This window comes from Pseudochaenichthys georgianus, chromosome 20 (assembly GCF_902827115.2).
Source record: "Pseudochaenichthys georgianus chromosome 20, fPseGeo1.2, whole genome shotgun sequence".
NCBI lineage: Eukaryota > Metazoa > Chordata > Actinopteri > Perciformes > Channichthyidae > Pseudochaenichthys > Pseudochaenichthys georgianus.
The window spans coordinates 16,824,971-16,839,981 of NC_047522.1; the positions used below are offsets into that span (position 1 = coordinate 16,824,971).

Here is a 15,011-nt window from a genome sequence, read left to right on the forward strand (position 1 = left end):
GTAGTGGAGTCAATGGTACGGTTTCTGAACTGTAGTGGAGTCAAAGTAGAATGTAACATAAGTTAAAGTTACATTAAAACCACGGCTGACATATAATAATTATTTATCTAGAAGTTGAACAATATGGTTGTCGGTGTCTATAAAAGCTGTTGTATGTTGGCATGTGATATTACTTTTCCTTGTAATTATTGTGCAATTATACTGCACATTATTAACTTTTAACACTGTGTTAAAATACGTTATATTAGCATGACACCAATGTTCATTAATGTGCCATTTCTATCATTCACAAATAAATAAATTAAAGCCCAAATTTACAAAACTTCACTCTCAATCTTGAGCTTTCCTGGAGGGCTGCTACGTCACTTCCGCTGTTCCTCTCCGGAAGTACAGTTAATTTTTATTCACAGAAAAAAAAACAGCTGTTGTTGAAAAAGAAAACAGCGAAGAGAGTTTTATTGACGGATGTCTTGGTTTTATCTTTTCGCACACATAAGTAAAGTAAGATATACTCTCTCTATTATCTCCTCTCTGTGTCCGCCTGCTGTTTTTACTGACTTCGTAACCGAGTCTCGTATCGTTCATTTGTTGCGAGTTGCTAGCATTAGCTTCCATCACTTCCAGGCAGCTAGCACACTTACTAGCTAACTTTGCATGTCGGACTGTTAGCACAACTTTTGGGGACAACATTCTCTGTCAGGCTATCGGTAAGATTATATGTAGATGGAAACCAAGTTAGTAATTGTAAATCGTATATTGGGTGACTCGCTGACCACCTAGTTTAACTGCGATGTATCACTGTTTATTTCCCGTTAGCCTTTTTTATGATCATAAATACCAGGTAACAGTTAATGCATTTACAACATAATATAGTTCCTGTTTATATTATAGTTATTTCTGTTGAATTTACATTACACAGATCACCGTTTGAAAGCATATAATCAATTAACTTCATCAGATGTCTAGCTACAAATTAAAAGAGGGTGCCTGCAAGTGTTACTTATAGCTTATTTAATACAATTCTAATTAAAGAGTTTGTTCAATTTGTGCTGTTTTCCTGCCTTTTTGTAATACCTATATTTTTGTCACGTATTTTGACAGAATGCATGCCCCAAAGAGAGGGTCATCTCCTGATGATTCTCAGTGCAAGATAAGGAAGTTGGATCAGGATGAGGATGACATGCAATCCACAACTGCACCAGCTACAAATAATACAGCAGCAGACTCACGGAATAAACCAGCCAAGTCATCAATACAGAGTTCCCCTCCAAAGGATTCCAGCAAAACCATTTCTGAACCCCCTCTCAAAGAATCCAAGCTCCTAAATGCCACAAGTGCCTCCTGCGGAGAAGCTCCCTCACAGAAAGCTAACTCCAATGCTTCCCTGAAGCGAACAGCCTCCACTGAGTCTGAGGATGAATTAAGTAGTGATAGTAGTAAGACTGACCCTTTCAGAGAGAGGCATGATGGCGACAAGGCACGCTGCATCAGAAAATATTCTAATCGAGTCAAAGCGAAGCGCAAAGCTGAAGAGCCAACGTCTGACCCACAGGAGACAGGCCAAGGGTCACCGTCTGCACCTGAAGGCCCCGTTCAGATGGACCACAATTATGGTAGATTTTCAGATTCAAGTATGGGAGAGCTTGATATGGATGAGAGAAAAGAATCCGCACACTCTGTCACTGAACTACAGGTACAAGTAATGTCAGTTAATGCATCACAAGCAGAGTCAAAATACACTTTAGTTGCTGCAAGCAGAAGTGCAAAGGCTAGCATTGAATTTGAGTGCCCAGATGATCAAATCAAACATGAGGAATTGAAAAATGTAGAAGGACAAAGGCTCAATGATAATAAAACCCCAACATCATGTATAGAGAGCTTAGACTCTGTCACTGCAACAGCTGAAGGGTCGCCTTGCATCACATCTGAGGCAGAAGGGAATGAAAAGAAAGACATCAATAACCAAAAGTGTGTAGATAATGAAACGGTTGCACCTGCAGTGGAAACATTGTATAGTACTGGAGAGGCAGATCCAGGCTGTGAAGTGGAAATACAGTTAGAGGAGAGCATGAACTCATTTCCTACAAGTCCTACAGTTAACATCACTGAAACTAAGGACACCACAGAGTCTGTTTCTAAGGAGATATTGGATGTAAGATGTAAAAGTGAGGATGAAGGGCAGGAAGCCAATGTCTCCGCAGACCATATTGATGTAGCAGATAAAGCGTTATCAAATGAAACAAACGTGGAAGGAGGTGTTAATCCTGAGAGTCAGACTAATAAGAAATTAACACTGCCCACTGGCAATCCAGACACTCAAACAGACCTCAGTGTCAAAATTCAAGTTACTTTCAAAGAGGAATCTAACATCATTCATCAAGTGAGCCATGAAGTGCCAGATGCAATTACCAACTCGTGTGAGGATGTGGACAAACTAGTACGAAAGTCGGAGGAAAAACACAAGGAAAGTGATAGGAAAGGAGTCGAGTTCCTGTCGACTCAGACTGTTGCTGTTTCTGCGTCCTTTGCTAAAGTGCAAGTGATGGAAAAGACGACTGTCAGCTGTACAGAAATACTGACATCAAATTGTGAGGCTGTTCCTGAGCAAAATCCAAACAAGGTGCTCTCTGAGTGTGTCACAGACTTGAAGGGGCATATTAACACGGACCTGGAGACCAACATGACAGAGGACAGGAATAAATCAGCACCTAAGGAGGATACACTAAACGGGGGGAACCACATAGGTAATGACAATACTACGCAAATACCAGCTGTAGTCGAAGAAGTTGCAGAGACAAGGATAGAAAAAGAGAACTACTTTGAGGACATTTCCAATGAAGCCACCACAATGGAAATACAAATCCAGAAGAGGCAGGAAGTCAGTGAACACACTGCAGACATATCTACAGAATTTAATCAGGGTTGTGTTTCAAATTCTAAAATAATGGAAAATGACGACAACCAGGACTTTGAACGCACTAGTGGACCTGAGAGACAGACTACACCGCCATCACAGATTCTTAATCCTGCATCTTCAGTGGAAGTACAAATCCAGGAGAGGCCAAGAGACGACGAACCCATCGCAGAAATGTCTGATAAAACACAGAAACATCCATTTGCAAATTGCCAGAAAGCTGAAGGCAGGGTTGATGCTGAAGCTGTAGTTGCTGCTGAGAATCTGAATAGAATAGAGGTGGATATGCAGACGACAACAGCACCAGAAGAGACGTCTAACATTGCACCTCCAGTGGATATCCAGACAACAACAACAACAGCATCAGAAGAGACGTCTAACATTGCACCTACTCCTACAGTGGATATGCAGACAACAACAACAGCATCAGAAGAGATGTCTAACATTGCACCTACAGTGGATGTGCAGACAACAACAACAGCATCAGAAGAGACGTCTAACATTGCACCTCCAGTGGATGTGCAGACAACAACAACAGCATCAGAAGAGACGTCTAACATTGCACCTACAGTGGATGTGCAGACAACAACAACAACAGCATCAGAAGAGACGTCTAACATTGCACCTCCAGTGGATGTGCAGACAACAACAACAGCATCAGAAGAGACGTCTAACATTGCACCTACAGTGGATATGCAGACAACAACAACAGCATCAGAAGAGACGTCTAACATTGCACCTACAGTGGATGTGCAGACAACAACAACAACAGCATCAGAAGAGACGTCTAACATTGCACCTCCAGTGGATGTGCAGACAACAACAACAGCATCAGAAGAGACGTCTAACATTGCACCTACAGTGGATGTGCAGACAACAACAACAGCATCAGAAGAGACGTCTAACATTGCACCTACAGTGGATATGCAGACAACAACAACAGCATCAGAAGAGACGTCTAACATTGCACCTACAGTGGATGTGCAGACAACAACAACAGCATCAGAAGAGACGTCTAACATTGCACCTACAGTGGATATGCAGACAACAACAACAGCATCAGAAGAGACATCTAACATTGCTCCTACTCCGACAGTGGATATGCAGACAACAACAACAGCATCAGAAGAGACGTCTAACATTGCACCTACAGTGGATATGCAGACAACAACAACAGCATCAGAAGAGACGTCTAACATTGCACCTACAGTGGATATGCAGACAACAACAACAGCATCAGAAGAGACATCTAACATTGCACCTACACTGGATATGCAGACAACAACAACAGCATCAGAAGAGACGTCTAACATTGCTCCTACTCCGACAGTGGATATGCAGACAACAACAACAGCATCAGAAGAGACGTCTAACATTGCACCTACAGTGGATATGCAGACAACAACAACAGCATCAGAAGAGACATCTAACATTGCACCTACACTGGATATGCAGACAACAACAACAGCATCAGAAGAGACGTCTAACATTGCACCTACAGTGGATATGCAGACAACAACAACAGCATCAGAAGAGACGTCTAACATTGCACCTACAGTGGATATGCAGACAACAACAACAGCATCAGAAGAGACATCTAACATTGCACCTACACTGGATATGCAGACAACAACAACAGCATCAGAAGAGACGTCTAACATTGCACCTACAGTGGATATGCAAAGCCAGGAAGTCATTGAACCCACCACAGACATGTCTGCTGAACTGCATGAGGATCAAAAGGCTGACCATATGGAACATCCAGCTCCTGTAGTTGAAAGCATAATAGAAGTGGACTTGCAGACTACATCATCTGAGGAGATAATTGACAAAGCACATGCACTGGAAATACAAAGTCAAAATGAAGTAAATATCAAGACTGCAGCAACATCAATGGAGATTTCTAACATGGCAGAAACACAAGCCCAGGTGTGCCAGGCAGCCTTTGAACCTGAAACAGACAGCTCTCAAAAAGGTCTTCAGACTCCTGAGAGGAATGGAAATGAAAACAAGGTTACCGCAGTGTGTGTCAGTGCAACAGGGAATCAAAGACAAATTGATTTACAGAGCACAACAACACGAGAGGAGACTTCTGATCCCACAACTAAAGCAGAAACACAGAATCAGAGAAGTCATAAGGTGGAAGAACTCACAACACAGGTCAGCGATCCTAAAGATTTTATTGTGGCAAACACAACAAGTGAAGAAAACAAGGATACAGTTATCACAGTATGTGTGGATGCCACTGATAATCATATAGAAATGGATGTGCGACCGACAGCAGCGCCGGACATTTCTAATCAACCCCTTACAGACGAAATGCAAAGCAACGGGAGCCCAGAACTCCACTCCGAAGCTCAAAATGATCTAGTGACTGCAAGTTGTGAGAGTAAGGAAAAAGAAAATGGGGTTAATGCTGAATGTGTGGATGTTACAGACGTTCAAATAAATATGGAAACTACTAAAACACCGGAGGATATTTGTGATGCAGCACCGACCATGGAGGAGCAAAACCAGAGGACGGGGGAAGTCGATGAACTCACTATAGCCTTATCGAGTGAAACTAACCAACCTCCTCCTTGGCCTGAAAGTGAGGATAATGCCAACATGCAGATACAGACGAGTGACAATATCCAAGGGAATATGGATGTTGTAGGTTTATCAACAGAAAGGGTCAGCGATATTGAAGGAGAAGGAACTGGAAGCAATGAAGTAATAGTGTTTGTTTGTAGGCAACCGGATGACGCTGATATTGTAATTCCAGCATCAGACGAGCCAATGAATACGGTGAATCAGGCAGATGTTGAGATTCATGAAAACCAGATGGTGTATGAGCCCATTAGTAGTCCAGAGAGTAATGATGACAGGGAGATTTCCACAGCGTCAGAGAACCGCGACGGTGCGTCTTTACTGGACATTCAGAACACTCGGGAGATGGAAGGAGATGTATCAACTAGTAGAGACAACAGTTGTAGCCAACAACTGGAAAACGAGGAAGACCTCCAGGAACAAATGTGTGTCCCAGACAGCCGAGATGTTGAAGTGGAAGCACAAACCGTCAGAGTGCCAGAGAGTTGTGTTCCTGCACATTTGGAGGAGAGTAACATGAATGTGAAACAAGTCGCAGTGATCAGCTCCAGCGATGACATCAGCATGCCAGGTGGCCAATCGGAAGATGCTACACAACAAAGAGAAAGGAATGGGTATGCAGATTGTGCCAGTGCCACAGAGGTTTCTGAACAGGTGCAGGAGGTTGCAGACGTCACAGTGACGACAACTACAGCCGCCACTAAAGTGGAAATACCAGATAGTACATCGGAGGAGTTTTTTATCTTGGAACCAATGCAAACGGGTGCATTTCACTACGACATTGTCACTCAAGCAGCGGCTGAATCAGGTTTGTCGGACTCTCTTTCAGAGCAGGTGAATGCAGACGGTCCTTTGGAAGGCGATATGGAGAATGAAAGGATTTTAAATGGTTCCCAACAAGCCGACTTCCTGCTGGCAGAAGTGCACCAATGTCACACAGCTGATGAGATCAAAGTGACCAATTCAAGTGAGGTTGTAGATCAGGAGATGACAGACCAAAGTGTTGAAGTTCTTCAAAATTCCGACCACAGCAGTCACCCGACCTCTGACTTGATGGATGTTAATACCTCAGAGATTGATATGGCAAACTGCCATGCTCAAGTCACAAATGAAGACTGCAATGCACTGATAATAACAAACGCTGAATTGGATTTACAAGAAGTGCAGATGCTACAGGATATCGAGATCGGACGTGAGATTGTAGTAGCAGAGGAAGAGAGTGATGAAGATAGTGACATCATAATAATAAAAAAACTCCAGGAAACACCTGAGGCAGACCCTCCTAAAAAGTCTGAGGAAAAAGCTAAAGATGTTACATGTGGGACGAGCTTGAAGCTAAATGAAAAGACTAAAGATGATAAAAAGGGACAGGGGGCCGAAAAACCCAAGAAACAAGAAATGAACACACAGGCCAGAACCAAAGCCCGCCTGGCAGCTCTGGCTGAGCAAAAGGCTGCGGCCTCGAAGAGAACTGCAAACAGACAGCAGCTGAACCTCTTAGCTTTGTGTCACGAAATTGCAGAGGACATTGCTACGGACAGCATGCTGTTAAAGAGGATAGAAGACGAAAAACTAGCAGCAGCATCAGAAGCCGCATCCAAGAGTGAAACGAGCAAGAAGGAAAGTCCACCTGTTAACAAGCAAGAGGCAGACACTGCTGTTGTAGCAACTCCTGCGGGACCAGAGGAGAGCTCTGCTTCAGTGGCCCCTGCTGAGGAGGCCCCTAAAGCCCAGCCCCCAACTGAGGTAAAGCCCGCTGCAGAGCCCGCTGCGAAGCCCACTCCAGAAGCTCCAAAGAGGCGTTTCTTTGTCACGCAGATTTCAGTGCCACTGAAAGCCCATGAGAAGAAGAAGCTAACTAGATATCAGAGGCTAAGACAGGTTGAACTGCAGAGAGAGAAAATGTCTTGGGCACGTGTGAAGAAGCTTAAGTCGGACCAAGCAAATCAGATGTTTTCAGACATGGATTGGCAAGCACCCATGTCTGCATCCTTCCCTTTCTCAGTTCCTCCTGTGACCACAGCTCCTCCTCCACCTGCAGCCGCTCCATCCCAATCACCTCTCCCAAGCCCCGCCTCCAACAGCAAGCCTGCAACACCCAAGGCAGAAGTCCCTAGAGCTGACCCTCCCAAAGCTGAACCCAGTAAGATTGAACCCACTAAAATAGAAACACCCAAAACTGAACCCCCTGAACCTGAAGCTGAAGCCTCCAAAACTGTGACTCCTAACGCTGGAATTCGTAAATCTACAAGGCAAACTAAGGCTCTGACTCCTAAAGAAACCCCTTCTCCGGGGCCCACCCCTAAAGTGACCCGATCAGCGGCAAAGAGGACCCTCCCAGCAGTACCCCCACCCATGCCTAATGGAGTTAAAGCTCAAAAACAGAAGCCCGTTGAGTACAAGCCATACAGGCCTAGGCCAAAGTATTCCTTTGATGATTTTGAACTAGATGACGACCCGTTACCAACAAAAAAGCCCGGTCTTCAGTCAAGGCCGACACAGCCGACACGGCCGGGTGTCCAGTCCAACCCTGCAGCGCAATCTAGACCCACTCTTCAGTCGTTACATCTTGCAAACCAGGCAAGACTCAGAGCTGGACAGATCCCAGGTCAGTTGAGGCCAGCCGGTTTCACAAATCCACAGTTAAAGACTGCAGTTGCAACGACACCCCAGTTAAAGACCACAGCTACTGCCACGGCTACTGCCACAGCTACTGCCACGGCTACTGCCACGGCTACTGCCACAGCTTCTTTAAAACATCCTTTAGTTAAAGCTCAGTTAAAGCCTCCTCTCATGACGTCACCCCAGTCAAAGGCTGTTTCAGCTCCAGGTCTGCCCAGGCCCGCTGCCTCGCCTCAGTTGAAGCCTGCTGGTAGTGGGGGTGCAGCTCAGCTCAGGCAGACAGCAGCATCTCAGTCTGCAGGTTCGACAACATCTGAGACAAAGCCAGCTGTTCCTAAGACCATCGTTGGTTCAGCGTCCCAGAAAACCACACAGAAGCCGTCAGCAGAAGATGGCAAATGCAAGGTAACTCAAAAATGAATTATGCCATAATGTATGTCACAAACAGCATTTTTGAAAAACTATGATACTCATCCCTTTCTCTTTTTGTTATTTAGGGTACAGCTAATCCCACCTCTTCCATTCCCACTAAAGATGGCTCTAAAGTGCCTGACGCACAGAAGTGTGAAGAAAAGCCTAAAGGTATGCATTTATTTGTAGCTAGTATTTTCTTCGAAACATCTGTCCCAGAGAATACATGCCAAGTCTAATAATGCATCAAATTCTTTAATTAAAAAAAATAAGGCTTTAAATGGTCAAATTAGTCTTTCAAAAGTTTCTTTTAAAAGGATTTTATGATCGTTATTGTTTTTTTTAAATCTAATAATAATTGGTCAAATCAGTTCTGTTTAATTGGTCTTAAATGTCATTGTAAGTGGCAGTTAAGAATATTAATTCTAACTTTTTCTTACTAATTCTAAGCTTTAGGAACCTTTACATTTCGGACCATGTCCACAGGATATCTTCCAGTAAACAATTACTCTTATTTGTTCTCTTAAGTATTTCATTTAATTTCACGAAATCTTAAAAAACACCCTATTATGATGTGAATTATCAAGAAGACTTGCTGTCACAGTTGTTACTTATCGCATGACAACATAAAGCTAAAATAATATATTTTATTTTCTTGATATACAAAATCACACAAATAATCGTACCTTTTCTGACAGTGACTGGTGTGGATCCATCTCCTGAGAATAAGGCACAAACAGTCGAGACAGAAGAGAAGACATCGGGGAAACCTCAAGAGTAAGAACCTCCTCTCGAGTAAATTGACATGTTTTCTCTCGTAGCAACAGAAATCTGAAATAATGTAATGTGTGTTTGTGAACAGGGGAGCAGCGGAGACGAGGGACGGCAGGACTCCTCTCTCTGACGCCTGCCTGCAAAAAGAAGTCAAGAAGCTAAAGGAGGCTGACAAAGACAGCACCCAGACCATCATTGTGAGCATATGTCTGTTGTTATGGTTCATTTCATAGTAAGACCACTTTAAAGGATATCAGAAATTGAAGGTTGAGGCCTTAGGGGCTTATTCAAGGGAATATTTTGAGGACGCATTTCCATGAGTAGTGATCTGTTGTTGTTCGTGTGTCGCAGGATGCAGGGCAGAAGCATTTTGGAGCGGTGGCCTGCAGCGTGTGTGGGATGCTCTACTCTGCTGCCAACCCGGAAGATGAATCTCAGCATCTCCTCTTCCACAACCAGTTCGTCAGCGCTGTTAAATATGTGGTGAGAGGAGGATTCTTTAAATGAAATGTCTTTATTATTTATTATTGTCTTGCCTACTCTCTCACAGTATTGACATAAGTGCATTACACCAAGCATGTGGAGAGTCGTTTATTTGCCAAATAAATAACCAACAGTTGGAGGGTAATGGCATGTGATCGCACGCTACGTGAATACAACTTTACTCTTGCTCACTTTTGGGATTCAAACAGGTGCCACCAAGTATACTTATAGCTGATATTCCTAATGTTCAATACACTTTAAGTTTCCATCAATTTATTTAGATTACTTTAAATTGTACAGTGTCCTAACAGCAGCATGCAAGAGTATGTAGCTATGAAATGATGGAGCAAGTAAGTCAGGGATAATGTGCAGCAAGGCGGTCATTATGCGGAAAAGAACACCCGACACGGCGCACCAGCGGCTGGACCTGCGACAACAACTTTACAGCAGCACTGTCCAACTGTCATGGTTTCTGATCCACTAACAAGTCCTTAAACACTGCAGAGCCCATACCGTGTTCCTGTTAGTGTTTACTTCCTCTCTGCCTTCTTCTGGTGATTTATCTGACGTCCAGCGCTCCGTCTTTTACCCTCTTTGACTTTCTCTTTCTTGATCCTCCTTAGCAACGGCAGGAACTGCTTCGATAGCGTTTTTTGAGGAGCTTTTTGATTACAGATTTGAAAACATCGTTGCTTGCTTTCAAAGTAGCACAATTCATTATGTCAAACCTTGGGAAGTATCTAGATATCCCTGCCCTAATGCCAAAGTAACCAAGCAACTGAATATGTTTTGCCGTTTGATGTCTATGGCTGGCCCGTTGCGTAAAAAGGAGGGTTTCTGCCCCGTTACTTCTCCGCTGTTTTCTTGCATGCAGTTTGCTTTTCGGCCAAACTGTATACAGTTCAATCATGATTTTGTGCAGATGTGAGCATCCTTAACAACGGTCAATAAGTCCTTGACAGCGGTCTGTACTACTGGATTAACAACGTGTCACGTGTTCTGAATTGACCAATCAGAATCGAGTATTCAACTAAGCCATGTAATAAAACATCATAATAACCTCAAGGGAAATAATAAAACAATAGTCAAATAATCTGAAGTAAATTTGAAGAAAGAACAGCTACATTACTAACAATAATAGGCAAGCATATTTGCATTATTTGTGCCACATAGGTAGTTACTGTATTTAGTAAATGAAGTAGAAAGCCTCATGTGGACAATAACATTATGCTTAAGAGTTTATCTTGTAAATTCATCAATTTTTCCCTTCTCTCTTTCAGGGATGGAAGAAAGAGAGGATCCTGGCAGAGTATCCTGATGGCAAGATCATTCTGGTCCTGCCTGACGATCCCAAATATGCTCTGAAGAAGGTACAGTGTGTGAATGGGGATTAACCTTTGCCATCATAGAATTCTTTAACAATGATGGGCATTACTGACACAATTACAAGCTATGAAATCACACATATGATGTTATTCAAATGGCAAACTTTGAGAAAAACACCACACCAGCATTTGTTATCTTCATTTCCACTAACTGTTTGGTTTTCTCAGGTGGAGGAGATCAGGGAGATGGTGGACAATGACCTGGGCTTCCAGCAGGTGGAGACCAAGTGTCCCTCTGTGACCAAGACCTTCCTCTTCATCTCCCATGATAGGAAAGTGTGTGGATGCCTTATAGCGGAGCACATACAAGAGGTAAGAGACTGCAATCTTTGACACTCGTTTATTACAGAAACATGTTAAGGATGAACGGACTGCATGAGTTTGAAGTATACTGAGCCTTTATTTTAGAACCTTATTTTGTTTTGTTTCAGACAATAATACAGTACAAAATATCTTTCAGTCACATTCACATTTTCAGTACCGCTCCAGTGCAAAAAATGTAATAAAGATGGCCTAGCTTAGAAAAATAAATAACAAATAATAGTAAGGAAAGGCAATTTATTTGTATAGCACAGTTCATACCGTAATGCAATTCAAAGTGCTTTACAGGATCAAACAGAGAAAACACAATACATTGAGAAGAAATACAAAACACACAAAATAATTAATTAAAAGAAAGAAAACCATGTTTAACAGTTCGAAAATCAGAACATTTAAATTTGAAAAGCCATATTAAAAAGAAATGTTTTGTAAATAAACAAAAATAATAATGATGGAGAGAGAATACAAGTGTGTTAACATTCTTACTGTATTAGTAGATGCATTACAGGGGCCCATCGCTTGATAAATGTATTTTTCTGTAGGCATAATAAATATGTTATTTGCTCCATGTGGTGGATATCCCAAACTCTCTGAATCCAGCAGTTATAGGTGGGAGGTTCTGGTTTCAACCATTTAATAGCGATGCACTTCAGGGCTGCTGTCAATACAATTCTTAATAGATATGCCTTAGGCCTCTCTTCTAGACCCTCAGGTAAAACTGTACTGAGCCTTTATATGATCGCAGGGATACAGGGTGATCGAGGAGCCAGGACCGGAGGGCACAGAGGGAGAAAAGGTAATGTTTGAGCGCCAGAGAGCGTGGTGCTGCTCCACGACACCGGAGCCAGCAATCTGTGGTATCAGCCGCATCTGGGTGGTGAACATGATGAGACGCAAGGGCATCGCCTCCCGCATGCTGGAGTGCCTCAGGTCAGAACATCTTCAAAACCGCCTATAGTTGATATGATAAAGCCTCAAAATAACCGACATAATGACATCCATTTTGTTCTTTCCTCCACAGGAACAACTTTGATTACGGTTCGTACCTGAGCAAAGACGAGATCGCTTTCTCCGACCCCACACCCGACGGGAAGCTCTTCGCCACACATTATTTTTCCACTTCTCAGTTTTTGGTTTATAACTTTGTGAGTGGAACGCGCTCATCCCAGCCAAAAACTGACACAGTATGACAGTCTCCAGGAAAAGGTAACAATGGATTGAACCGAGACGCCCACCGAGCAACGGGATGCATCATCGCTAAATGGCGTCTGATCCAGATTTGCAAAATGTAAAAAACAAACTGTAAATAACTCCGTGAAGAGGACACACATTGGTTTAAATCTCAGGATGAAAACAACAAGGTGTTGTTAATCATTTTTATTAACTCGCCCTTTAATCCCTCCCCGAATGGTATTTTGAAAAATGAGAGTATTTTCTTCATACACTTTTAAGTAAACAATTGGTTTTATTAGAAGGATAGAGTTTACATGCATGACCTGACAGCAATAGAAAACAAAGAGCCTTTCATTGATGTTTTCCTTTGAATTCCTGCGAGGTCAAACGGGTGCATTTTAAATGTTATTTTAGAGTTTTGTCCATATTAAGTTGAAATGATTTTTAATTGCATAATGTAGTGTACTTCAAAGGATTATCATGTCCATCTCTTCACAGCTCAAAGTGATGCTGCCGTCGTCTCAGATTGGCTTTTAAGCAGCAGCGATCATGTTACTTGCCGGTTAAATATGTATTTTTTCCACATCAGTCCCACTGATTTCACTGTTATGTTTTTATTATAACATTACAAACTGATCATCCTAAAGAGATGTGGGTTGAAGCTGTAGCCAGGGCATTAATTGTGTTCTCTAATTTCCTTAGATCACCTTTCCCGTTTAGTTTTCCCAGCTGAGCCATATACTGTACACCGTTTAGCAGGGCATTGGAGCCTAAAACTGTATGAGTGATGTCCTTTAGTTTCACCGAAGCTGTCTATTGCTTTCTTTGTGCCTGAATGAATAATGTGTCACTTCCAATTAGTTTTTTCCTAGCCATACGTTATGGCTTTTTATTGCGTTAATGTAGAGTATCATTCTCCTTTTACCCAAGTAAAATCGAATGAAATGTATATCAAATGATCATGTAGAGTTATGCATACTATAACAACATTAATAATGGATGTGTTAAGGTTCAGCCTTTATGATTACCAACAGGAACATTTGCTCGGTGATCAACATGAGGGGTTGTATCTCTTCCTCTCGACACAGATTTACAGTATCATTGAACGCCATCCCGTCTTTTCTTTTTCCTACTTGTTAAAGCAATTGCTTTTAGAAAAATGTGTCGTGGAGAAAAAGATATTTGATTTATACGAAGCTGTATGTAAATATTTATTTAAATAATAAACGATATAAAACTATTTCTCTTACTCAGTTCTCTTTGAAAAACAGCTAATTATGTGCTCTTCCATTTCCAGTAGGTACTGCTAGCAAGCTTCTGACCCTCTTCAGTCCACATTGTAGTATTAGTCACTAATGCCATCTAGTGGACATTGTTGTTGCATGTTAAAAGACACTGGATTATTTTTGATTTAAAATGATCATCTTTCGAATGTGAAACGTATGGATCACACCTATAAATGGCTTTAATTTGTATTAATGTTTGATAGGTGTCGATTGTGGGAATTGTCTTGCTGTCATGTATTCTCTTTGTAGTTGAAGATGTAAACACTCCCCTCTTAGTGCATTCCTCGACACTCCTGTCACAACACGGATCAGCTCGATGGCAACTTCTGAGAAACAAAACAACCTTAGAACAACACGGATACTTCCTCGGCCGCAGAGTGAGAAAACAGCTCCTCCACGGAGATCGGATGCTGATCAGCAGGAGAAAAACAACCAAGCTGAGCTTCCTAAGGTATCTCAAACACAGTGGTCACCATGGCCTGTTGACTTTCACTGACACCAGGACCACCTCGGGACTAAATGCACATTATCTTAAATCTAGAGTCCATGGAGATTGAACTGGATTTAGTCTGGATTTTACTGTTATCTCACAGTAAAAAAGAATACCCAACATTTGTAAATTCACACTTTTATTCTCACACATCAATTTAAGAGACCCAATTGTCACAGCTGCCACATTGAAACAAAAAACCATGTATTCTAATTATAAATGTTTGGTAAAGTGAAAATGTCTATGAAAATGTCTTATTTACACTTCAGATAATACACTTCAGATAATATACAAAAAATCAGGATATTAACTGACAATTTCTACAGTTTGCACACGTGTGTATATACAGTTACTTTATTTAGCAAAATGTTGACCTGAACTTCATCCCTGAGCTGCAACAACAAAGTGACGCGTTGACTCAGGAGGACATCTGCAGGGACTTGATCTGCTTTAAGAGTTTTAAAACAAGATTACACTAATGCTCTCGGGACTTGATCTGTTGACATGCAACCTATAATAAGAAAAGAGCTGCTCCAGAGTGTGGCAAATACACAATCGCCATG

The 15,011-nt window shown here is 42.1% G+C and overlaps 1 protein-coding gene across 1 annotated transcript; it reads left to right on the forward strand.

Moving 5' to 3' along the window:
- Nucleotides 1-404: 404 nt before the first annotated feature.
- Nucleotides 405-13,912, forward strand: LOC117465511 (mucin-17-like). The gene is made up of 10 exons (XM_034108339.1): nt 405-501; nt 1,102-8,530; nt 8,623-8,707; nt 9,235-9,313; nt 9,399-9,507; nt 9,662-9,793; nt 11,074-11,163; nt 11,347-11,490; nt 12,245-12,429; nt 12,521-13,912. The coding sequence occupies exons 2-10, from the start codon at nt 1,103-1,105 to the stop codon at nt 12,687-12,689; spliced, it is 8,421 nt and encodes a 2,806-aa protein (XP_033964230.1). The 5' UTR covers nt 405-501; nt 1,102; the 3' UTR covers nt 12,690-13,912.
- The last annotated feature ends 1,099 nt before the right edge of the window (nt 13,913-15,011 follow it).